Source organism: Pelobates fuscus, chromosome 9 (assembly GCF_036172605.1).
Source record: "Pelobates fuscus isolate aPelFus1 chromosome 9, aPelFus1.pri, whole genome shotgun sequence".
In the NCBI taxonomy this organism is placed as follows: Eukaryota; Metazoa; Chordata; class Amphibia; order Anura; family Pelobatidae; genus Pelobates; species Pelobates fuscus.
The window spans coordinates 14,600,528-14,627,734 of NC_086325.1; the positions used below are offsets into that span (position 1 = coordinate 14,600,528).

The 27,207-nt window shown below is 45.1% G+C and overlaps 1 protein-coding gene across 2 annotated transcripts; it reads left to right on the top strand.

Moving 5' to 3' along the window:
* Positions 1–1,177: 1,177 nt before the first annotated feature.
* ECH1 (enoyl-CoA hydratase 1) lies at positions 1,178–26,709 on the top strand. Of its 2 annotated transcripts, none has more exons than XM_063431237.1 (10): positions 1,178–1,315; positions 15,275–15,437; positions 19,773–19,861; positions 20,054–20,178; positions 20,448–20,496; positions 22,012–22,076; positions 22,377–22,447; positions 22,544–22,615; positions 25,814–25,964; positions 26,048–26,709. In XM_063431237.1, the coding sequence occupies exons 1-10, from the start codon at positions 1,261–1,263 to the stop codon at positions 26,150–26,152; spliced, it is 945 nt and encodes a 314-aa protein (XP_063287307.1). In that variant the 5' UTR covers positions 1,178–1,260; the 3' UTR covers positions 26,153–26,709. The 2 variants fall into 2 exon arrangements, with proteins under 2 accessions (XP_063287307.1, XP_063287308.1); XM_063431238.1 differs by lacking the exon at positions 1,178–1,315 and adding an exon at positions 13,063–13,183.
* The last annotated feature ends 498 nt before the right edge of the window (positions 26,710–27,207 follow it).

Genomic DNA, 27,207 nt, shown 5'->3' on the forward strand with positions numbered 1-27,207 from the left:
AGCTGCCATAGCATGCACCGGCCAGGGGGTGCAATGTCTGAGTGACCGGCAGGAGGGGAGCGCACAGCACTCCACCTCCTGTCAATCACTTAGTGTAGAGCAGCTGCGTGGACCGCCGTGGAGGATCATTATCCTTTACCCAATCTGACAGGAAGCAACACGCACACGGCAAGCAGATCACTGTTAGACCAGGTTGAGGATAAAGATTGTGCCATGCCATCACGCTACAACTGAGACAAGTGACACAAAGGTGGGTGGAAACACATAAAGGGGCTGTGGGGGCAGAAAAAGAAAGACACAAAGGGGCTGGTGGGCGGAAAAAGAAACACACAAAGGGTGGGTAGAAACACACAAATGGGCTGGGGAGGCAGAAAAAGAAACACACAAAGGGGCTGGGGGGGCAAAGAAAGAAACACACACAGGAGCTGGGGTGGCGGAGAAAGAAACACTCAAAGGAGCTGGTGTGGCCGAGAAAGAAACACACAAAAGAGCTGGGGACAGAGAAAGAAACACACAAAGGAGCTGGGGTGGCGGAGAAAGAAACACACAAAGGAGCTGGGGGGGCGGAGAAAGAAACACACAAAAGAGCTGGGGGGCGGAGAAAGAAACACACAAAAGAGCTGGGGTGGCGGAGAAAGAAACACACAAAGGAGCTGGGGGGCGGAGAAAGAAACACACAAAAGAGCTGGGGGGCGGAGAAAGAAACACACAAAGGGGCTGGGGGAAGAGGCACAATGGGAGGGGGGGTGGTGTCAGACACCACAATGGGCTAAGATACACTAAAAGGGCTGCAGGGGGTAAGAAATTTAAAAGGAGGGTTTAAGGACAACTGTCACCTCATTATTTTTCTAATATAACGTGCAGTTCGCTGTCCGGCCGGCAGGGTGCTCCGTGCAGTTCGCTGTCCGGCCGGCAGGGGGCTCCGTGCAGTTCGCTGTCCAGCCGGCAGGGGGCTCCGTGCAGTTCGCTGTCCAGCCGGCAGGGGGCTCCGTGCAGTTCGCTGTCCGGCCGGCAGGGGGCTCCGTGCAGTTCGCTGTCCGGCCGGCAGGGGGCACCGTGCAGTTCGCTGTCCGGCCGGCAGGGGGCGCAGGTTTCCTGTGTACTGAAAGTGACCATGACATGTAAACTCTACCACGTTCTGATTGGCAGCAGTCGCTCCAATCAATGGGAAGTTACAATTGCCAAACACAAGATGGCCGTCGCCAGCCACTGACCTCTGACACACTTGGGAAAGTGAATCCAGTCTGTCTGTGTATTAGTATGTCTCTGTATAGTGCCATGGCTGCGACAGCACTGAGAGGGATGGCGAGGAAAGGTATGGCTGGACAACAGCTCTCTGTATACAGTGTGATGGCTGGGGGAGGCTCTCTGTATACAGTGTGACGGCTGGGGGAGGCTCTCTGTATACAGTGTGATGGCTGGGGGGGGCTCTCTGTATACAGTGTGATGGCTGGGGGGGCTCTCTGTATACAGTGTGATGGCTGGGGGGGCTCTCTGTATACAGTGCGATGGCTGGGGGGCTCTCTGTATACAGTGTGATGGGGGGCTCTCTGTATACAGTGTGATGGGGGGGCTCTCTGTATACAGTGTGATGGGGGGCTCTCTGTATACAGTGTGATGGCTGGGGGGGGCTCTCTGTATACAGTGTGATGGCTGGGGGGGCTCTCTGTATACAGTGTGATGGCTGGGGGGGGGGCTCTCTGTATACAGTGTGATGGCTGGGGGGGGCTCTCTGTATACAGTGTAATGGCTGGGGGAGGCTCTCTGTATACAGTGTGATGGCTGGGGGAGGCTCTCTGTATACAGTGTGATTGATACCGGAGAAACTGACGGAAGCCAAGCACAGAGAGATGGACACAGGTTTCTTCAGGAAGGAAGAGATTCTTTATTGGATCACCGATCGGGACTCAGAGGGACTAGCGTCACCAAAATACAGCAAAGTCTGAGTACTGAATACATAGAGTACATTCCTTATATAGCACTGTAGCTCCTCCCACAATTAACTACACCCACACATACCCTTAACCTATTTAATGAATAGAGTCTAAACTCATCCATCCGGTCTAACCACGTGGCTCATCTGATACAAAGGAGAGGGACGCGTAATTCCAGTTCTTACATTCCTGCACCTGGTCAGTACAGTGATGACAGTATCTTAGCTACGTGTAATTAACTAGATACTACAAACACATATACATACATATGCCTTGTGGCAATCTTAGCCTGCTAAACTTGTATTTTACTGGAATTACATCACATTCCCCCCTTTGATGCCTCTGATATTTCACAATTACTTGAGGCATCACTTAACCTTGGTTTGCATATACCTCAGGTTACCATGAACCAGACCAGACTTATCTTATGATGTGAATCTTCAACACTCATCTTCCTGCATTGGTTCTCCCTGATCTAGAGCCTTATACTTATATATCGCCATTATCTGTGCAGCAGCCTTCCTCTCTGCTATACTTCCTATCAGGCTTTGCACAGACCTAACTACTAAGGGTATAAGACACGGTAGGAGTAGACACAACAGTAAAATCAGTAGGACTCCACCTACCACTGCCTTAAGCCCTCCAAACCGCTCATACCAGTTACCAAACCAACTACTTGGATTGTACCCTTTCCATACCTGAGTAGGCACATGCGCTAGTTTAACCATATGGCTAGTAAGCTCAGCTATTGCTTGCCCTTCGTCATCTATTTGAAGACAGCAATTGCTTAGGTTAAACTTCCCACTTACACCTCCCTCTACTGCCAAAAGGTAATCCAAGGCTAATCTATTTTGGTATACTGCTGTCCTCATCCTGGTGTTATGCTTCGCTAGAAGATTGAGCGCTTGTGATGTTTCATTAGTGATAATCTCAACCACCGCCTGTAACCTTATAATACGGTTGAGCATATAAATAGGGGTTCTATAACCAAAGGTACCATCCTCAGCCCACGTGGCTGGCCCATAATAATCTATGATACGCTGGGGAGGCCATTCATTATCTTCCCAGGTGCCTATCTCTATGGGTCCCCTTTTCTTCCTATGATTCACATCATACACTTTAACACCTAAAGTCTCACCTGTTTCGATAGGTAACAAGAAGAAGGATGGTTTGAGCATACCCAACACACATGCCCCTTCCCAGTCCTGTGGCAGCTCCGAGTAGGCTTTCTTACCACAGATCCAGTACAAATTTGCTGGGGCTCTCCAACTAGATGTGATGGATAGATCAAACCACACGTCCTTTAAATTGGCGTATCTAGCAAACGGGTTAGATGGTTCTGAGACATTTGAAGCCGACCACCAAGTTGTATTCTTTGTATCATCATCATAAGCTTTTTGCCCTAGACAAGTTAATTCTCCTACAGAAGTATTATACATTATTCCTTTCCTTGCTATGCAAACATAACCTATGATGGAGGTCTTTAATCTCCACTCAGATTTACCTCTAACACTCATATGATAATCGGCTTGTGTAGATATTAATTGGTCAACTGCCTCAGAACCGGACATTACCTCCTTTGCTTCCCAAGGCCATTGGTCTCCCATGTTAGTACCTCCACACACATAGCAGTTGGTAACATTAAGACTACCGGCAATACTTTCAGCTAAATCGATGAACAGGTTTTTAGCATTATGGGGGATCTTATTATCTATACTCATCTCTTCGTAAAAGGAATGGTATACTTGATGAGTCTGGGAGGATACCGTATCAGTCTCTATCCCTATAAATAATATTGTCCCAGGGTCTAAACCCGTCCCGTATATTTGAAACCCAAATAAATTACCATATTTATCTAAGAACTTGTCGGGGTTATTTATAAGAATATGGACTGGATTGCATTCCATAGACTTACAGTATGGATTGGTAGGCAACTTAGTAACAATCATGTCTTTGTCTACTGTCTGTCCCCAAGTTGCCCACCCCACACAAGACCAATATGGACAAAAGTTATAGTCTTTATTTGGGCATCTAGGACTCACATATTTATTTTTGCTACTGGGACAAATATATTTATCGTTAGACCCATACGTCCTCTCCCATCTAAGATCCCCACATACATTCCACGGCTTTCTACCACTCGATATCGCTTTACACGCATCAAATAGCAGAACACCCGAAGAATGTACGGATTCTAACACCGTTTTATTAATTAGGGTCCCCTGAGGATCTCCATTCCTGAGAGTCAACCAAATTGTACGAGGTTGATACTCCGGACTGAAGCACTTAGGTTCTCCTACTCCTAAATGGCACACACTATATTCTATATTTAAGTATCTACATCTCGATACATCTCCTTTACACTCGTATTGTGAATGCCAAATTAGGGTTTGGGAAATATGATTACCTGTTCTCGTAGTCTTAATGCATACCTCACAGCTAGGAGTGTCGGTACCTCTACCTTCCTGAATATAAAAACACATATAAATAAACACTATCAAAAGCACATCTTTCGCCGTCATCCTCAGTCTTCGTCCGTGCGATGGAACCTCAGCTTCCAGGATGTGAGGGCTGCAGGGAATGGAGTTCTGCTCGTCTTCACAGGTGTCCCTTCGAGACTTTCCTGGCTTATACACTATGTGATGGTAAGCGGACAGGCTTTATTATGGCCTTCTCACTCACACCTGTAACAATAAAATTTGTAATCCACAATAATTCCTCGTTACTCCGACTGAGTAGTGCGTTTCAACCGGATCTTGCAGGGATTCTCTGGATCTGCTGTAACTTGCCAAGAATCAACTGCTGCTGGCTTAACCCTGGAGTGATGTATCCACGGAGTCACTTCTGCTACTTTTATTGCTGTAGGGGTAGACAAAAGAACAACATAAGGACCTCTCCACTTGGGCCCTAACGGTACATTATTCCACTCTTTAATCCACACTTGATCTCCTGGATGATAACTATGAACAGGGGGATAAATATTCACCGGTAATCTATCTTGTACCCATTTCTGTACCTCCTCCATAGTCTTACCCAACTCTACAACCTGCTGCCGGGTAATTCCTTCTCCCAACTGACTCAAATCCCCCCTTAAGTTACCAAGTACGGGAGGTGGTCGCCCATACATAATTTCAAAAGGAGAGAGACCCATCCTTCTGGTAGGGGTACTGCGGATTCGCAATAAAGCTATGGGTAAGAGAACGTTCCACTTAAGTTGGGTTTCCTGACACATTTTAGCCAACTGGTTCTTTATAGTTCTATTCATTCTCTCTACCTTACCAGAACTCTGGGGTCTATATGCAGTATGAAGCCTCCACTTTATACCAAGCATATGAGTCAGTTGTTGTAGGCACTGGTGAACAAAAGCTGGACCATTGTCCGATCCTATAGAACAGGGTAGTCCATATCGGGGTATTATTTCTCGTAGCAGGAATCTCACAACTTCTCCTGCTTTCTCTGTACGAGTAGGACATGCTTCTACCCAGCCTGAATAGGTGCACACAATTACCAGCAGGTAACGATGTCCACCCGATTTAGGCATCACTGTAAAGTCTATTTGTAGATCGGACATGGGGAGTCCCCCCATAAACTGAACTCCTGGTGGCTTTACTGGTCCTTGTCTTGCATTATTCTTAGCACACGTTACACATCTGCGTACAATGGCCTGAGTCAAGTTGGACAATCTTGGTATGTAGAAATGTTTTCTAAGAGATTCTTCAGTACTGTCTCTCCCAGAATGTGTCCCGTTGTGATAATTTTGGACAATTTCTACCGCTAGCGATGCTGGTATAACTATTCTTCCATCTTCTAGCTGATACCACTTGTTCTCCAGATACTTTCCCGGTTCAGTCTTTAACCACTCCTCTTCTTGAGCTGTATAAACTGGAGTCCATTGAGACAGTGGGGTTGGTATTAGAGCAGCTATATGCCCCACATACTCCTGTCTTCCTGATTCAGCAGCACGCTTAGCTGCACTATCTGCCATCCGATTTCCCTTGGTTACATCACCATCTCCTCTCAGATGCGCTCGACAATGTATGATACCGACTTCTTTCGGCTCCCACACTGCTTCCAATAGTTGTAGGATTTCAGCTGCGTACTTGATTTCTTTGCCTTCTGAATTCAGTAGTCCTCTTTCTTTATACAAAGCTCCGTGGGCATGAGTGGTTAAAAACGCATACTTAGAGTCCGTATAGATATTCACTCTTAAACCTTCAGCCAATTGTAACGCTCGTGTCAGTGCTATCAATTCTGCCTTTTGTGCTGATGTTCCTTTCGCCAGTGGCCGAGCTTCTATCACCTTGTCTATTGTTGTCACTGCATATCCTGCATAGCGGATCCCTTCTTTCACATAACTACTGCCGTCGGTGTAATATTGAACATCGGGGTTCTGGATGGGAAAATCACGAAGATCTGGTCTACTTGAGAATACTTCATCCATTACTTCCAAACAATCATGTTGACTTTCAGTAGGTTGTGGCAAAAGGGTAGCTGGATTTAAGGTGTTTACAGTCTCTAAATGCACTCTTGGGTTTTCACACAACATTGCTTGATACTTGGTCATACGGCTGTTACTAAACCAATGATTTCCTTTGTAATCCAACAACGTCTGTACTGCATGTGGGACTCGTACATAAAGTTCTTGACCCAGAGTGAGTTTATCGGCTTCAGCTACTAGCAGGGCGGCTGCAGCTACGGCTCTTAGACAAGGTGGAAGTCCGCTGGCCACTGCATCCAATTGTTTAGACATGTAGGCAACAGGTCTTTGCCATGATCCCAAGTACTGTGTCAATACTCCCACAGCCATTCTTCTTTGCTCGTGTACATACAGGTAGAATGGTCGTGTGTGATCAGGTAGACCTAATGCTGGGGCACTCATCAAAGCCTTCTTCACATCTTCAAATGCCGTTTGCTGTTCTTGGGTCCATAAGAAGGGGTCGTGCTCTGTACCTTTGATAGCTGCGTACAGAGGTTTTGCTAGTATCGCATAACTGGGAATCCATATCCTACAGAAGCCTGCTGCCCCCAAGAATTCTCGCACTTGTCTTCTATTCTTGGGTATTGGTATTTGGCAGACAGCTTCTTTTCTCTCTGGCCCCATAATTCTTTGACCTTCAGAGATATGGAATCCTAGATACTTGACAGTTGGCAAACACAACTGAGCCTTCTTTCTAGACACCTTGTATCCTGCCTTCCAGAGAATGTGTAGTAGATCGTGCGTTGCTTGCTGACAGATTTCTTTTGTAACTGCTGCTATCAACAAGTCATCTACATATTGTAACAATACACACTCTCCTGGGATGGACTCGAAATCCAATAGATCTTGACTTAGGGCTGAACCAAATAGGGTAGGTGAATTTTTAAACCCTTGGGGCAGTCTTGTCCAAGTCATTTGGCGTTTTGAGCCCGTTACAGCGTTCTCCCATTGGAAAGCGAAAATACATTGACTTTCTGCGGCAATTCGGAGGCAAAAGAAGGCATCTTTGAGATCTAAGACTGTGAAGTAAGTAGCCCCGCCCGGAATTAAAGCAAGCAGGTTATATGGATTGGGTACAACTGGATGTATACTAACAACCGCATCATTGACTGCTCTTAAGTCCTGCACAGGTCGATACTCATCTGTGCCGGGCTTTTGAACAGGCAGCAATGGGGTGTTCCAGGGGGAAGTACAGAATTTTAGGATACCATACCGTATGAACTTATCCAGATAGGATTGGATGTTCTTCTTAGCCTTCTGCGGAATGTGATATTGTCTTAGGCTCACTGGATAAACCCCATGTTTCAGTTCAATTTTTATTGGTGGAATATTGCGGGCCAGTCCTGGTGGGTTGTTCTCTGCCCAAACTCCTGGTATGTTAAACAATGTCTCATCACTCCTAGGGTTTTGGCTAGTCAACACTGTATAAAGTCGCCACTCTTCTTCCTTTGGTATGGATAAAGTCATAATACCTGAAGGTCCATTAAACTTTAAAGATGTTGTTCCATCTGGTAGGAACGTAATCTGCGCTTGTAATTTGGATAGCATATCACGTCCCAGCAATTGGACTGGACATTCAGGCATATAAAGGAATTGGTGTTTTACTACGTGGCCTCCCAATGTACAGAGTCGACTTTTAAGAACCGGTCTTTCAGCACTTCTTCCAGTTGCTCCTATCACAGTAATAGTCCTTCCAGATGGAGGAGCAACTAGATTAGTCACCACTGAATGTTCAGCACCAGTGTCGATCATGAACGCACTCCTTTTCCCCCCTATTGATACATCGACCATAGGCTCCGCTCGACCAAGGGGGATGGAGCCCGGTCGGTATCAATAGTCCTCCATGACCGTGTCAGCCAATCCTACGAAGTCCCTACCTTCTCTATCGCGGGACCTTTGCGCTGCTGGAATATACCTGTCTTCCCTAACACTTCCTCTGTTCCCATTACTCCCTCTATAACCATTACTCCCTCCGGGGCCTCCTCTACCTCTCGCTCTGCCTCTAAAGTTTCCGTAGCCTGCCCTGGGTAGGACCCTCTCGTACTGCTCTCTTTGCGGACATTCGTTCCTCCAATGCCCTTCTTCCTTGCAATACGCACACTGATCCCTACTCAAAGGCTCCCTACTCCATCTATTATTGCCTCTATCTGGGCCCCGTTTATCTACGCCTGCGATCGCTACCGCTAGCATATCAGCCTTTTTACGCATCTTGCGCTCCTCCTCTTTCTTGCTTTCTGTTTCCCTATTCATATAGACCTTATTAGCTACCTCCATTAGTTGGGAGATTGACATACCTGCAAACCCTTCTAACTTTTGTAGCTTGCGCTTAATATCTCCGTAAGCTTGGCTGACAAAGGCGGAGTTAACCATTCGGGAATTGTCTGCATCTTCCGGATTAAAGGGGGTGTACAAGCGGTACGCCTCCAATAATCGGTCATAAAAGACACTGGGCGCTTCATCGCTTTTCTGGATCACCTCAACTGTCTTCGACATGTTAATGGCTTTCTTTCCTCCGGCTTTCATGCCAGCAATTATAGCGTCTCTATAGGCTCTGAGTTGAACCATATCAGCACCATTTACGTTCCAATCGGGATCGGTGTTGGGATAGTGTGTCGCGGCCCATGCTGCTGGATTAGCTTGGTTCAAAGCACGGGCTCTATCTTCTAATGCTTTAATGGCTGCTTGATTTATTCTTGTCCTTTCCTCATTGTTAAATAAAGTCATTAGTAACTGCTGGCAATCAGCCCATGTCGGATTATGCGTCTGTACTATTGAGGTGAACAGATCAGTCATGGCTTGTGGTTTCTCAGTATACGAGGAATTATGGGTCTTCCAGTTTAAAAGGTCGGTAGTGGTGAAAGGGACATATACGAAGACAGGGTCAGCGTGTGCCATTTGACCTGCGGCATCGATATAAGCTGACCCGGGATTTAAGCGAAGAGGCATCTGATAGTGCTTTAATTGTTGGGCACCAGTCAACTGTCGGGTTTGGATGGGGCTACGTAGGGAAGCGTCAGTCATGGGTTCCGGTCGGGGAGAGATAGGGTATGGGGATGTGGGAGGTTGGTTTTGGGAAAAGGTAGTGAATAGAACACTTCGGGCCGAGCTAGATGAAGCTTGACCGGAAGTCTGAAGTGGCGCCAAATCAGGATATTCGTTTCTAATGGGGGTGGGTTCTGGTTCCGGAAGGGGAGATTTAGTACGAGGGGGGGTGGATCCTGTACTGGAGGAGGAAGCGGAAGTGGATGAGGGTAATGAGGGAAGGGTTACAGGACTTCCTGTATTTGCGTCACTTCCTCTTACCGGAAAGTAAGGGGGCGGCAAAGGGATCTCGGACTCAGGGGGCGTGTCCAAAATGGGCCTAACACCAGCCCTAGTGGACGAACAAGTCCTAGCTACCATGAGGCGACACTGTTCCTCGTGGCATGTCCGGAGCCATTTTGGCGAGTCATTTACGGCCTGTCTCCAACAATCAATATAAGGAAACTGGCCGTAAAGTTCAGGCCTACCTGATACAGCCACGTGTAAGCGCTGTACCAGAGTTGGATCCAAACTGCCACGTGGCGGCCATGCCGCAACCAAAGTAGGCCACTCCCTAGTGCACAAAGTGACCAAACGTACAGGGGACATCTTAACCCCAAAATCACAAACTTTGAATCCCTTTTTAAAATTCTTAACCATACATCCTAAGGGATCCGGAATCGTTGACTGCGACGCACCCATATTTAACAGTGGAACGTCGTCGACAACGATTACTATACACGCGTACTATTCAACAGTCACACCCGTTTCCTCTGGCAACAGCACCACGTGGTACGGTTACCAAGTGAAACGTACACAATAACAATAAACACTCAGGGAATTCCCGTACACACACAGCTGCTACACCAGTCACTATATAATCAATATTATGCCCTTTGGCGTAACTACACAGTCACCCACGCTATAATTCTCTATATACGAATTACCCGTCTATAACACACCCAGTAACATCGTCTTTTACAAATAGCGGTTACAGTACGGTTAGCATAGGTCAAAGCACAAGTTAAGGTCACAATACAATTATTAGTGGTTATGGTGTTAAAACATGCAATGGACGACAATGATTAGTACTTATTATACAATGTCAGTAAATATACAGGGTTATGGTACCGTGCACTATAATACAGCAACACACTATTAACACTCTCGCTAGACGGCTGAGCTCGCGCTATCTAACAAGATATACACTTTACTAAACAATCGTTAACACATTTACAATTCCCAACTAAACTATTGGCCAGTACCTTGAATGGACTACCTAAAACTATATACACCTGTTTTGGTTAGCCACACTGCCCAATCACCACATATACATAGCGAGCTAGAGATCCGAATTTACACAGGCGCCTCTTAGTCGCACTATACAACGAGCTAGAGATCCGAATTTACACAGGCGCCTCTTAGTCGTACTATCAAAAGTCTAGTGGGTTCCAAATTTACACGCCTTCCCACTTAGCCCAGATAGGATGAGAACTAGCGAACCGAATTTACACAGGCGCCGCTTAGTCTCCCGGTCCCTCCGACCTAGCGAACGTAATATACACCCTAGAACGCTAGTCTAGACAAGACACCGGTGTCCGGCTAGGGCTATCTTACACCAGGACCCCGCCTGACTAACCAAATCAAACGGTCTGACTAAAGAGCGTTCGATCGAGCGGTGCGCCTTCGCTCCTTCCCTCCGACAGAGGGGGCAGATACAGATTCAAAAACCCCTTTGGGCCTACCGCACAATCGGTATACCCCTAGCGGGTCCTGCCGTCTAAAACAGCAGTTATCTTACCTCCTCGTTCCTGAACCTGAGTTCACACTCATCGACGGGGACACCCCAGCACTTCTTACGTAGAGGCCGATGATCTCCTGGACAACAGACCAGTGGCGCCGAGACGAAGGGAGGTCCACGCAGAAGTTCAGGGGTGCAGCCGTAGAGAACGTGGGCAAAGATAGACCGTCTCACGCCTCTGCCTCTCAGCTACCGTTGAACGATGAGCTTCCCGGCCAATGCACCAAATGATACCGGAGAAACTGACGGAAGCCAAGCACAGAGAGATGGACACAGGTTTCTTCAGGAAGGAAGAGATTCTTTATTGGATCACCGATCGGGACTCAGAGGGACTAGCGTCACCAAAATACAGCAAAGTCTGAGTACTGAATACATAGAGTACATTCCTTATATAGCACTGTAGCTCCTCCCACAATTAACTACACCCACACATACCCTTAACCTATTTAATGAATAGAGTCTAAACTCATCCATCCGGTCTAACCACGTGGCTCATCTGATACAAAGGAGAGGGACGCGTAATTCCAGTTCTTACATTCCTGCACCTGGTCAGTACAGTGATGACAGTATCTTAGCTACGTGTAATTAACTAGATACTACAAACACATATACATACATATGCCTTGTGGCAATCTTAGCCTGCTAAACTTGTATTTTACTGGAATTACATCACATGATGGCTGGGGGAGGCTCTCTGTATACAGTGTGATGGCTGGGGGAGGCTCTCTGTATACAGTGTGATGGCTAGGGGAGGCTCTCTGTACACAGTGTCATGGCTGAGGGGGCTCTCTGTATACAGTGTGACGGCTGGCGGGGGCTCTCTGTATACAGTGTGATGGCTGGGGGGTGCTCTCTGTATACAGTGTGATGGCTGGGGGGTGCTCTCTGTATACAGTGTCATGGCTGGGGGGGGCTCTCTGTATACAGTGTGAAGGCTGGGGGGGGCTCTCTGTATACAGTGTGAAGGCTGGGGGGGGCTCTCTGTATACAGTGTGAAGGCTGGGGGGGGCTCTCTGTATACAGTGTGATGGCTGGGGGGGGCTCTGTATACAGTGTCATGGCAGGGGGGGCTCTCGATATACAGTGTCATGGCTGAGGGGGCTCTCTGTATACAGTGTGACGGCTGGCGGGGGCTCTCTGTATACAGTGTGATGGCTGGGGGGGGCTCTCTGTATACAGTGTGATGGCTGGGGGGGGGGCTCTCTGTATACAGTGTGATGGCTGGGGGGGGCTCTCTGTATACAGTGTCATGGCTGGGGGGGGCTCTCTGTATACAGTGTGACGGCTGGCGGGGGCTCTCTGTATACAGTGTGACGGCTGGGGGGGGCTCTCTGTATACAGTGTGACGGCTGGGGGGGGCTCTCTGTATACAGTGTGATGGCTGGGGGGGGCTCTCTGTATACAGTGTGATGGCTGGGGGGGGGCTCTCTGTATACAGTGTGATGGCTGGGGGGGGCTCTCTGTATACAGTGTCATGGCTGGGGGGTGCTCTCTGTATACAGTGTGATGGCTGGGGGGTGCTCTCTGTATACAGTGTGATGGCTGGGGGGGCTCTCTGTATACAGTGTCATGGCTGAGGGGGCTCTCTGTATACAGTGTGATGGCTGGGGGGGGGGCTCTCTGTATACAGTGTGAAGGCTGGGGGGGGGCCTCTCTGTATACAATGTCATGGCTGGGGGGGGGCTCTGTATACAGTGTCATGGCAGGGGGGGGCTCTCTATATACAGTGTCATGGCTGAGGGGGCACTCTGTATACAGTGTGATGGCTGGGGGGGGGGGGCTCTCTGTATACAGTGTGTATCATTGGTCTTAGTTCTTTATTAACCCCCTGCATGCTGCACTTATGCATTTATCCTGCCCTCTGTCTCCACCCTTTAAAACTCTGAACTTTGTCACAGTAACAAGTTCGAGTCTCTGTCTGTAACTGTCTCGAGATCACCGCTGTCACAGGTAATGACCATATATCCCTGGCCAAACTGAGCGAGTCCCTAGTCACTAACACCCTGCCTCGCAGGACGGCCGGTTCCTAGACTATCCTTCCACAGGGGCCATAAACGGAGTTATAGGCATTTCAAAGGCTGGTTATAAATCACAGCAAGACAGTCACCGAGTCAATAGTCCTGAATTTGTTTACAGAGTTCATAGTCCAGATAGAATTCCTGTGGTCAATACCGGACGCTGCACAATGAGCTTATTTTTATTAACCGGGCTGTAGCCACCTTAATTATCCCCAATCTGATCCCATCCAACGGTCACAAGGTCCATTACTATCCAACACAAACGGTCTAGGCCATTAATGGACTCTTTATTGTGTCAGTTTATACGTAGGGACTGACGTGATGACACAATAAAGAGTGGTAGAACATTATTTTATGGGAGAACAAATGAACTCCTGCCCCCATCTTCTGTAAAATGTAACTTCCTTAGTACCAGAATCCGGAGGAAAAAAGTAGATCATAATTATTATAGTTTTGTAGTGCCTATAGTATATCGGTTTTGATTGTTAAAGGGGAGCAGTCACCTCCCAGGGTTTGTAATAATATGTTTAGTTATCCCTATATTTAACAGATATATATCCTATAACTGGACGTCTCCATCTTAGCTCCCTGTCAATCATTGTTATAAGCCCCGCCCTTTACACCTGTCAGTCAGCATAGAGAGAGCAAAACTCGAAAGGAGGAGACATGAAACACTGTCTATTTCTCCTCTTCATTTTCAATGTTGGATCTGTCTTTGTATTGTCTGAACTGAATTATGATGTCATTTGCTAAATCTTTAGGATAAATTTAAAGGGACTCTCCAGTGCCAGGAAAACATATCCGTTTTCCTAGCGCTGCAGTGCCCCTCTCCCTCCCACCCCCCATCCCATGTTGCCTAAGGGGTTAAAACCCCTTTCGTGACTTACCTGAATCCAGCGCGCTGCCCCTCTGCGCTGGGTCAGGCTCCGCCCACGCTCCTCCCCCGCCGACGTCAGCCGGCAGGGAAGAACTAATGCCCACGCGCGGCAATGGCTGTGCGCATTAGACCTCCCCATAGTAAAGCATTTCTCAATGCTTTCCTATGGGGATTCCTGCGACGCTGGTGGGCCTCATGCATAGCGTGAGGATGTCCAGCGTCGTTTAGACGTCAAAAAGTCGTCTAAGAAGCCAGAAGTCCCTCTAGTGGCTGTCTGATAGACAGTCACTAGAGAAGGACTTAGCCCTGCATTATTATTTATAAAAAGTGCAATAATTACACTTGCAGGGTTAAGGGTGGTGGGAGTTGGCACCCAGACCACTGCAATGGGCAGAAGTGGTCTGGGTGCCTGGAGTGTCCATTAAAAGAAAACAGAGCTTCTCATGAAAAGAATGCTATAGGGGATTTTCGGTCTTTTATTCAATGGTGTAAATGCCAGAGAAGTTCCCCTTAAACCGTCACTAAAGTCACTTTGGTTACGTCCTCTCAATGATGGCTGAGTGCAGCTGTCCTGTCGTTGTAACCCTGCCATGTCATTCTTCTTTTTGAAATGTCAATGTTTACATTGCTGGATTAAATCCACATCCAGTTGCTGTCCTACTGAAAGCCACTAGAGGCGAGTCCTCAGCACGGACCGAGTAAACCTCCACCACGTGATGCGGACGCCCCATGGCAAAGCATGGGTTCACTGCTTTCCTATAGCTGAGCTTTGATTGGGTGTTTGGTGCTCGATACACATGCTCTGTGAGGAGCATTGGGATTGGATCATCATGGAGGAGGCCATACCTCATCGATGACTTCGTCGAAGGTGGAGAGGTAAATAGCAGCAAGGGGACCTCAGAGCTGGAATAAGGTAAGTAAAACTTGTATTCAGTTTTGAGGGCACGCAGGGGGGGGATCTGTATCCCCCATAATCTTTTGCCTAGGTGAGGTGTTTTTAAATAAAACTATTACATTCTATGAGACTTGAAATTGCTGTTTAGTGAATGAGTGAGTGCACTGGATCTCGTATGCTTTATTTTCCTAGGGACAGGGGCACTGTGGTGTTTGGATTGCAGGTTTGTTATAGTAATTTCCATTCCTCAGAACTCCGTGGAGCATTCCTGGGAGTGCGCAATATGGCGTCGGAGGTAGAAGTACCCAAGTATCAGTACGAAACCCTTAAAGTCACAACAGAAGACAATCATGTCTTACACGTGGAGATTAATCGACCGGAGAAGAGAAACGCTATGAACAAAAGTTTCTGGAGGTAAAGGAGACTGTCATTCAATGTACACACCCAGTGCACTAGTTTAGGAGTATATACTAACATAGTTACACAATTTACACACTCTGTGACTAATTCAGGAATACTCGCTGTGTGTACTGATACAGTAATACACCTTACACACTCTGTGACTAATTCAGGAATACTCGCTGTGTGTATTGATACAGTAATACACCTTACACACTCTGTGACTAATTCAGGAATACTCGCTGTGTGTACTGATACAGTAATACACCTTACACACTCTGTGACTAATTCAGGAATACTCGCTGTGTGTATTGATACAGTAATACACCTTACACACTCTGTGACTAATTCAGGAATACTCGCTGTGTGTACTGATACAGTCATACACCTTACACACTCTGTGACTAATTCAGGAATACTCTCTGTATGTACTGATACAGTCATACACCTTACACACTCTGTGACTAATTCAGGAATACTCGCTGTGTGTACTGATACAGTAATACACCTTACACACTCTGTGACTAATTCAGGAATACTCGCTGTGTGTACTGATACAGTAATACACCTTACACACTCTGTGACTAATTCAGGAATACTCGCTGTGTGTATTGATACAGTAATACACCTTACACACTCTGTGACTAATTCAGGAATACTCGCTGTGTGTACTGATACAGTCATACACCTTACACACTCTGTGACTAATTCAGGAATACTCGCTGTGTGTATTGATACAGTAATACACCTTACACACTCTGTGACTAATTCAGGAATACTCGCTGTGTGTACTGATACAGTAATACACCTTACACACTCTGACTAATTCAGGAATACTCGCTGTGTGTATTGATACAGTAATACACCTTACACACTCTGTGACTAATTCAGGAATACTCACTGTGTGTACTGATACAGTAATACACCTTACACACTCTGTGACTAATTCAGGAATACTCGCTGTGTGTACTGATACAGTAATACACCTTACACACTCTGTGACTAATTCAGGAATACTCGCTGTGTGTACTGATACAGTCATACACCTTACACACTCTGTGACTAATTCAGGAATACTCGCTGTGTGTACTGATACAGTCATACACCTTACACACTCTGTGACTAATTCAGGAATACTCGCTGTGTGTACTGATACAGTAATACAGCTTACACACTCTGTGACTAATTCAGGAATACTCGCTGTGTGTACTGATACAGTAATACACCTTACACACTCTGTGACTAATTCAGAAATACTCGCTGTGTGTACTGATACAGTCATACACCTTACACACTCTGTGACTAATTCAGGAATACTCGCTGTGTGTACTGATACAGTAATACACCTTACACACTCTGTGACTAATTCAGGAATACTCGCTGTGTGTACTGATACAGTCATACACCTTACACACTCTGTGACTAATTCAGGAATACTCACTGTGTGTACTGATACAGTAATACACCTTACACACTCTGTGACTAATTCAGGAATACTCGCTGTGTGTACTGATACAGTCATACACCTTACACACTCTGTGACTAATTCAGGAATACTCGCTGTGTGTACTGATACAGTAATACAGCTTACACACTCTGTGACTAATTCAGGAATACTCGCTGTGTGTACTGATACAGTAATACACCTTACACACTCTGTGACTAATTCAGAAATACTCGCTGTGTGTACTGATACAGTCATACACCTTACACACTCTGTGACTAATTCAGGAATACTCGCTGTGTGTACTGATACAGTAATACACCTTACACACTCTGTGACTAATTCAGGAATACTCGCTGTGTGTACTGATACAGTCATACACCTTACACACTCTGTGACTAATTCAGGAATACTCACTGTGTGTACTGATACAGTAATACACCTTACACACTCTGTGACTAATTCAGGAATACTCGCTGTGTGTACTGATACAGTCATACACCTTACACACTCTGTGACTAATTCAGGAATACTCACTGTGTGTACTGATACAGTCATACACCTTACACACTCTGTGACTAATTCAGGAATACTCGCTGTGTGTACTGATACAGTCATACACCTTACACACTCTGTGACTAATTCAGGAATACTCTCTGTGTGTACTGATACAGTAATACACCTTACACACTCTGTGACTAATTCAGGAATACTCGCTGTGTGTACTGATACAGTCATACACCTTACACACTCTGTGACTAATTCAGGAATACTCTCTGTGTGTACTGATACAGTCATACACCTTACACACTCTGTGACTAATTCAGGAATACTCGCTGTGTGTACTGATACAGTAATACACCTTACACACTCTGTGAATAATTCAGGAATACTCGCTGTGTGTACTGATACAGTAATACACCTTACACACTCTGTGACTAATTCAGGAATACTCGCTGTGTGTACTGATACAGTCATACACCTTACACACTCTGTGACTAATTCAGGAATACTCGCTGTGTGTACTGATACAGTCATACACCTTACACACTCTGTGAATAATTCAGGAATACTCGCTGTGTGTACTGATACAGTAATACACCTTACACACTCTGTGACTAATTCAGGAATACTCGCTGTGTGTACTGATACAGTCATACACCTTACACACTCTGTGACTAATTCAGGAATACTCTCTGTATGTACTGATACAGTCATACACCTTACACACTCTGTGACTAATTCAGGAATACTCGCTGTGTGTACTGATACAGTAATACACCTTACACACTCTGTGAATAATTCAGGAATACTCGCTGTGTGTATTGATACAGTAATACACCTTACACACTCTGTGACTAATTCAGGAATACTCGCTGTGTGTACTGATACAGTCATACACCTTACACACTCTGTGACTAATTCAGGAATACTCTCTGTGTGTACTGATACAGTCATACACCTTACACACTCTGTGACTAATTCAGGAATACTCGCTGTGTGTACTGATACAGTAATACACCTTACACACTCTGTGAATAATTCAGGAATACTCGCTGTGTGTACTGATACAGTCATACACCTTACACACTCTGTGACTAATTCAGGAATACTCTCTGTATGTACTGATACAGTCATACACCTTACACACTCTGTGACTAATTCAGGAATACTTGCTGTGTGTACTGATACAGTCATACACCTTACACACTCTGTGACTAATTCAGGAATTCTCGCTGTGTGTACTGATACAGTCATACACCTTACACACTCTGTGAATAATTCAGGAATACTCGCTGTGTGTACTGATACAGTAATACACCTTACACACTCTGTGAATAATTCAGGAATACTCGCTGTGTGTACTGATACAGTAATACACCTTACACACTCTGTGACTAATTCAGGAATACTCGCTGTGTGTACTGATACAGTCATACACCTTACACACTCTGTGACTAATTCAGGAATACTCTCTGTATGTACTGATACAGTCATACACCTTACACACTCTGTGACTAATTCAGGAATACTCTCTGTATGTACTGATACAGTCATACACCTTACACACTCTGTGACTAATTCAGGAATACTCGCTGTGTGTACTGATACAGTAATACACCTTACACACTCTGTGAATAATTCAGGAATACTCGCTGTGTGTATTGATACAGTAATACACCTTACACACTCTGTGACTAATGCAGGAATACTCGCTGTGTGTACTGATACAGTCATACACCTTACACACTCTGTGACTAATTCAGGAATACTCGCTGTGTGTACTGATACAGTAATACACCTTACACACTCTGTGACTAATTCAGGAATACTCACTGTGTGTACTGATACAGTCATACACCTTACACACTCTGTGACTAATTCAGGAATACTCTCTGTGTGTACTGATACAGTAATACACCTTACACACTCTGTGACTAATTCAGGAATACTCACTGTGTGTACTGATACAGTCATACACCTTACACACTCTGTGACTAATTCAGGAATACTCGCTGTGTGTACTGATACAGTAATACACCTTACACACTCTGTGACTAATTCAGGAATACTCGCTGTGTGTACTGATACAGTAATACACCTTACACACTCTGTGACTAATTCAGGAATACTCGCTGTGTGTACTGATACAGTAATACACCTTACACACTCTGTGACTAATTCAGGAATACTCGCTGTGTGTACTGATACAGTCATACACCTTACACACTCTGTGACTAATTCAGGAATACTCGCTGTGTGTATTGATACAGTCATACACCTTACACACTCTGTGACTAATGCAGGAATACTCGCTGTGTGTACTCATACAGTAATACAATTTACGTGTGACCCATTGCTTTGGTTTCTCGCTATGACACTATTCCTGGCCATTTGTTCCGCAGTGAGATGGTTCTCTGCTTTCGTGCAATCTCTGATGATCCAGATTGTAGAGTGGTCGTGATTTCGGGAGCTGGAAAAATGTTTACATCAGGTATACAGCCTCTTTCTAATTGGATCCATTGACGTGAGGGTAGGAGGTTGGAAGGAGGTGGGGGCTGCTGGAAGGGGTAATTGGTGGAACGAGGGCTTGGTAGGGGTGAAAGCTGGAGATGAGGAGGGGTAGAAGCTTTGGAAGGCTTGGGATCACCTTTTATCTCTGCTCTCACCTTTTTATTGTGTTTAGGAATAGATCTGATGGACATGGGGAGTGACTTTATGCAACCAAGGGACACTGACACGGCCAGAACAGCCTGGGAAGTACGCAGGAAACTATCCGCTTACCAGGAATCCTTTTCCGTCATTGAGAAGGTTGGAAGACACACAGAAATAAGAAATTCCCAAATTGTCCTGAATGTGTATTTTTTTTTTTTTTTCCTCCTTTACCTTTATCTAGCGCTGACCAAGCTCTCCCCCCTATTACTCTTTTATTTTCTGTCCATTATTATTTTACACTGCCCCGTGGGTGCTGTTTTCTGTTGGTTCCATATGCCACGTTCAGACTGTACGGCCAATGCCAGGGAGTGAGGCAGTGTCTGTTACGGTATCGGTGGGATCACGTTGTGTATTTTGTGTTTCAGTGCCCAAAGCCTGTGATTGCTGCTGTACACGGCGGGTGCATCGGTGGAGGTGAGACATGTTAAAATGAGTTGGTGGTATCACTGGAACGAGGGGACATCTTTGGGCTGGGAATGTTAGGGCTGCAGTTAGGATTAAGGAGAAGTATATTACAGCCCTCTGAGTCAATGCACATTGTGACATTTAACTTAGCTTTCACATACTGTTAGTATTCATACAGGTAAAGTCCTCAAATCAAAGCTGATTTAACATTAACTAGGAACCAATAATATTTAATCTGATGTCTCCATATAGAATGTCAGTTGGACTAATTGGCAGCTCGCATGTCAAAGAAGTTTCTAAGTGTTTGTGTTATTAGAATATAGATGTGTTCCGTGACTCGGGGCACACCTGATCCAGACATCTTATCCAGACAGTATTGTAAGGTAGGATGTGATTGTAGTTTATATAAAGCTACATTGATGGAATCTAATAAAGTGGCTTTCGTGGCACCCACACACATTATAGAAAGTCATATTGGATGGAATACTTTTTATTGATTTATTGTTGATTAAGTTGATGCTCTCAGCCAATGAGCCAAGGGCCCTCTGGAGAGCTAATGGAAGCTCCTATCTATCCTATCAGTGTTGGTAATGGATGTGGAGTCCGGCAGACCCCAGATAATAAGTCAAACTATTCGAAAATTGTATGACTTCAGGCCACTCCTGCCACCATAACACTTGTGGTGCGCAGTAGTGGTTATGGTGCTTTGAGCATTCTATTTAATCTCACAGAAACCCCTGTAGTGCACAAATAAATAATAAACATGTATATTTTTATCAACAGAATATACATATATATTTTTGTCATCTGAATTGAATTATGAAATGAGCCAGCTCCTGCATAGAGGGTACTTTTTAACCTTTAGAGGATTAGGAGCACTATAGGGTCAGGAACACAAAACATGTTTTCCTGACCCTATAGGGTTAAAAACACCATCTAGCCCCCCAGCACCCCTCATGCCTCCCTAAATATAGTAAAATATTTCTTGTACTCAAGTCTGCCGCTGCTTACCTGGTCCCTGGTTCCTTTAGACCTGCTCACTGCCTGCTGACATCATCAGAAGTGGTGTTCTGAGCCAATCACAGTTGTTCCCCATAGGATTGGCTGAGACTGACAAGGAGGCAGATCAGGGGCAGAACCAGCACAATTCAAACACAGCCCTGGCCAATTAGCATCTCCTCATAGAGCTGAATTGAATCAATGAATCTCTATGAGGAAAGTTCAGTGTCTGCATGCAGAGGGAGGAGATACTGAATGTTTGGATGCATTTTAGGCAGCCATGACCCAGGAAGGATCTGTAACAGCCATCTGAGGAGTGGCCTGTGAAGTTATCACTAGGATGTAATGTAAACACTGCATTTTCTCTGAAAAGACAGTGTTGACAGCAAGAAGCTTGAAGGTAATGATTCTACTCACCAGAACAAATTCAATAAGCTGTAATTGTTCTGGTGACTATAGTGTCCCTTTAATTTGTAAATACGGGGCATAGACCGTGGGTGTCGTGACTCTGTGTCTTTGTTGCAGGAGTGGATCTCATCTCTGCTTGTGACATTCGTTATTGCACACAGGACGCCTGGTTTCAAGTTAAGGTAATTGATTGCTCCTTCAGTGAGAGTTAAAGGGACGTGTGTGACACATGGCTGCATGGGTTAAAAATGTGTGGAGATCCCTGTGCAGCATAAGCGCCAGTAAATCTGTAAACCTCACTCCATTCTGGTCTAATAATGAGCTGACAATATTCCTTTACTGGATGATTGCTGGGGCAGTGAGACTGTGAGCTTCCCTAGGGACAGATAGAAATTGGTAGAAGATGAGATGAATCCATACATGGGAGGTGGGGTTCCATGCAGTAAGATGGCATCTGTTGTATTTCTCTCTCTGTTTGGCAGGAGGTGGATATCGGTATGGCCGCTGATGTTGGGACCCTGCAGCGACTTCCTAGAATCATCGGAAGTATGAGGTACGGCGGGTAATAAATTGAGGGGGTGGGGAGGTATCTGTGTTTTACAGGGCAAGGTGTGTCAGTGGGTTCATTTTACCTTCTCCCCTCCTGCAGCCTGGTGAATGAACTCGCCTTCACTGCGCGGAAGATGATGGCCGATGAAGCGGAGAGCAGCGGATTGGTCAGGTATTGGCGTTTGCTTCCAGAACTATTCTGAGAATTTAAAGCTAGTCTGTCCCTTTCAGGCTCTTTTTTCAAAATGTGAAGATGGCATCTCTGGTTAGGGTCCAGTGGTCATGGGGTGCAGTCAAAGGTAAGTTTTACCGAAAGATGTACCTCGCGGTAGTTGCCATCTTCATGCAGGCGAGCCTCCTCGTCTGCCAGGAGCCACGTCAGTGCTGTACCCCCATGTATGCACAAGGAGTCTGGAGGACCATGCAAAACCTCAGGAGCCCCCGTAGATCACATCCTGCAAAACCTCAGGAGCCCCCGTAGATCACATCCTGCAAAACCTTCAGGAGCCCCCGTAGATCACATCCTGCAAAACCTTCAGGAGCCCCCGTAGATCACATCCTGCAAAACCTTCAGGAGCCCCCGTAGATCACATCCTGCAAAACCTCAGGAGCCCCCGTAGATCACATCCTACAAAACCTTCAGGAGCCCCCGTAGATCAAATCCTGCAAAACCTTCAGGAGCCCCCGTAGATCACATCCTGCAAAACCTCAGGAGCCCCCATAGATCACATCCTGCAAAACCTCAGGAGCCCCCGTAGATCACATCCTGCAATGAGTGAGACAATGCCCGAATCCCGATGTCTGCTGGGATTGGACCTCCGCCTTTTGTTAACTTTTCTCATATGGAATCCTTGGATTCAATGAAATTCCAATGCAGTCAGTGTTCGGATTTCATAAAGATTGTATTCTGTATAATTTTTTGATTATGTTGTCAGCGCTAAGTAGATAATCCCCTTAAATATAGTTTGGGGTATACACATTAACAAATGTATCTGCAACAATCAGAGACAACTATGTGATACAATATCTAGCATAAAAAGTGTCAATGTTGCTGATTATTTATATAAAACAAAATAATATCACAATCCAATGCATAGGATATTATAGCAGGGTCCAAACTGTAGGAGAGTCCACAAAATGGTTGAAAACACAGACTGGTGCTTGAGATCCCTTAAAAAAGACAGAAAATAAACATAGTATAATACTGTATTTAATGTCTTAGCATAAAAAGGGAATCCTGATGAACAATGAGGTGTTCGTTTTTATTTGCTTGTATCTGGTGTGATTGCCAATACGTCTAGTCTCCTGTGCCAGCCGAGGTTACATCTGCGGAAGAGAGGACTTCACAGAGCATCCAGCCTGCCTCAGTGCACGAGGCAAACCGGACGGCACATTTGGGACATAGAAGAGACTGCAGCCAGATAAGCTTTTACGTGGTCCTTAGAAATAAGCACCACATCTATTTCTTGTAAGGGTTTTTCATGTTGGGGAGGGGGATTCCCTTTTTATGCTAAGACATTAAATACAGTATTATACTATGTTTATTTTCTGTCTTTTTTAAGGGATCTCAAGCACCAGTCTGTGTTTTCAACCATTTTGTGGACTCTCCTACAGTTTGGACCCTGTTATAATATCCTATGCATTGGATTGTGATATTATTTTGTTTTATATAATAATCAGCAACATTGACACTTTTTATGCTAGATATTGTATCACATACTTGTCTCTGATTGTTGCAGATACATTTGTTAATGTGTATACCCCGAACTATATTTAAGGGGATTATCTACTTAGCGCTGACAACATAATAAAAACATTTCTATTCATTGAATCTGGGAAAATTCTTTTTTTGTTTAGCTGCTGCAATTTGGAGGTACTTTGTACCATTGCACACAAGTTGACTATATACCATCTTTCTTTGCGCTCTCTTTTTCACTTTACTGTATTCTGTATAATGTTGTTCCTGGCTTAGCATGGCATCACTAATGGGTATGTTTACCCCCAGCAGACTGGACAGGACACTAATTGTTCAGTTAAAGAAAGTTTTCTTTAAGCTATGGTCCCCCATGGAAAACAATCCTCCTTAGCATCCGTTCCCCAGCGACCCATGGAAAGGACTGGTTTATCACAATCCTGTCCATCAGCGTTACTTTTTCTGGGAAATAATTATCATTTGACTGGTCACCCGTTTGGGCTCATCTCCTGCCTCAGTACAGAAAGTATTGAAGAGTTAAGTATACTTTATTCTTCCTTTGTTGCATTTCTCACCTATACCACCTATAAACAGTAAGTGCATCAGTAGAATTTATTGGGGTGAGGGAGTGAGTGAGGTCAACTCCAGAGAGGGTGCAAATGTACATGTGTCCGGAGAACTTCATTATGTGCAGGTGTCATTCTTATATCTGCCAGTAGGCGTCACTCTAAGGATTGAAGGATGTTGAGACCCAACCTTGTGTACTCAAGATGTGATCTTACTCCCTGCGCTGGTGGAGTATCATATGAATTTATCTATTAGTGCACATAAATAGTGTAACTTTTCTGATAGTATACATAAATAGTGTAATTTATCTAATAGTGCACATAAATAATGTTACTTATCTAATAGTGCACATAATGCAATTTATCTAATAGTGCACATAAATAGTATAATGTATCTAATTGTGCACATAAATAGTGCCATTTTTCTAATAGTATACATAAATAACTCGCCCGGTCATGGCGTCCGGTGTTGGCACACTGTGTGTGTAACTTTCCCAGGCCTATTATGGCATCCGGTGTTGGCACACTGTGTGTGTAACTTTCCCAGGCCTTTTATGGCGTCCGGTGTTAGCACGCTGTGTGTGTAACTCGCCCAGGCCTATCATGGCGTCCGGTGTTAGCACTCAGTGTATAATTCGCCCAGGTCTGTCATGGCGTCCGAGGATCGCACGCTGTGTGTAACTTGAAAAGGCTTGTAATGGCGTACAGTGTTAGCATGCAGTGTATAACTAACTCCGGCCTATCACTGCGTCTGGTGTTAGCACGCTGTATGTTTCTTGCCCACACCTGCCTGTTTTTATTTGAGGTTGCCCAGCCTAGTTCATAATCTTACCCGTGATACCATTCCATTTCCAAGTTCTCTGGCAACCTAACTTTTTTCCCAGTGACGTGGACTCCCCTAACTGCAGTGGGAAATACGTTGGAGAGGAGGACTTTATCACTACGGGGAGGGGTGGTCATGGTGCTCGGAGTAACCGTTTAAGCATTTTTTTTAACAGAAAAACTGCATGGACAGGGTTCATAGAGTCGCCCTTTAATGTCATTTTGATTAAAGTGCTTATTATACCCCCGTGTGTTGTAATGCCACATTGTCTTTTTCTTTCTCCTCCAGTCGTGTTTTTCCCGATAAATCCGCCCTCCTCCTCGCTGCATTTGGTCTGGCATCCGAGATTGCCAGTAAGAGTCCGGTTGCTGTCCAAGGAACCAAAGTGAACTTGGTCTATTCCCAGAGCCACTCAGTGCAGGAGAGCCTTGATTACATGGTTGGTGTCTTCCCCAGCCTAGCACCAGTACCCCCTCCAGTGACAATTCTCCCAGTGTTTACTGTTTCTTGTTTGGGTTACAGGCGTGTTGGAACATGAGCATGCTGCAGACAGACGATGTCCTGAAATCGGCCCAGGCCGTTCTGGAGAAAAAATCTGTAAAAGATGTAAACTTCTCTAAACTATAGGAGGAGCAGAGAACCCAACGCAAGACAGAATCCAGAACAAATCTTAGAGTGCAGTGACAGAATTAGACAGACCCTAGAAAATGGGAACCGAATTAGACTGAGATTGAATTAAATTACGGATCGGAGCCCTGGGACAGAATTGAATGGACCCTGGAGCACAGGGAGAGAATTACCGTTGGTATAGCGGACTCAGCCCATGTTGTTCCTCAGGGTGTATTAAGCACTAATTAAAGATGTTTCATTTGTATTTCTGATAATCTGTGCATTTAATTCCGATAATATGATGTCTCTAATCTTGACTGATTAATCCATGCTTTCTTCAGCCTGTTAGGGATAATGTCATCTGTCTGAGCTTCGTTCCCTAATAAAGAACATTTCATCTGTTTCCATGTGTTTATTGCTTGTATAGATACTTATTCAGCATTTCTTAAAATGGATAAAAATGTGAATGAGAACCATATTAAAGTGCTTGTAATTCATTCAAATTAAAGCTAAACACACTGTTACTTCTCTGGAAGTTATCCCATTCAATAAAATATTGAAAATAACTTAAATAACCGTAACTTGGATTTATTCACTAAACACAGAATTGTAGCGATTTTGGCCTTAAAGCGAAACTGTCACCATCTGGGGACTTTGCCAAGATCCCCGACGGTGTAATCGCTGCAGGGGGGTCCAATGGCTTGAACCTGTCCCTTGCGGGCGTCATCATCCTCTTCTGGCTGGTCCCATTCTTCTCCTGGTGCTTCTCACATGCTCAAAAGTATACAGCATTTAGGTCTTTGGAGGATCCAAGCAGAATATTCTAGCTACAGGGAAAATACTGAGAAAGAAGTCCCTATTTCAGTGACATTCCAACACAGTCAATATGAGTATTTAATAAAGATTCTAATTTCGCGGGGAGGGGGTCACAGTGCGCTTAAAACTGGAAATTTGCCTTGAATTGCTGACAATTGAGTTTACTGAATAACTCTGTTAGAATTCTATATTAAACATTGAAAGACGCAGAAAGTAAATAAACTGCGAGATAAGAGCAGGTATGAGGCAATCGGCAA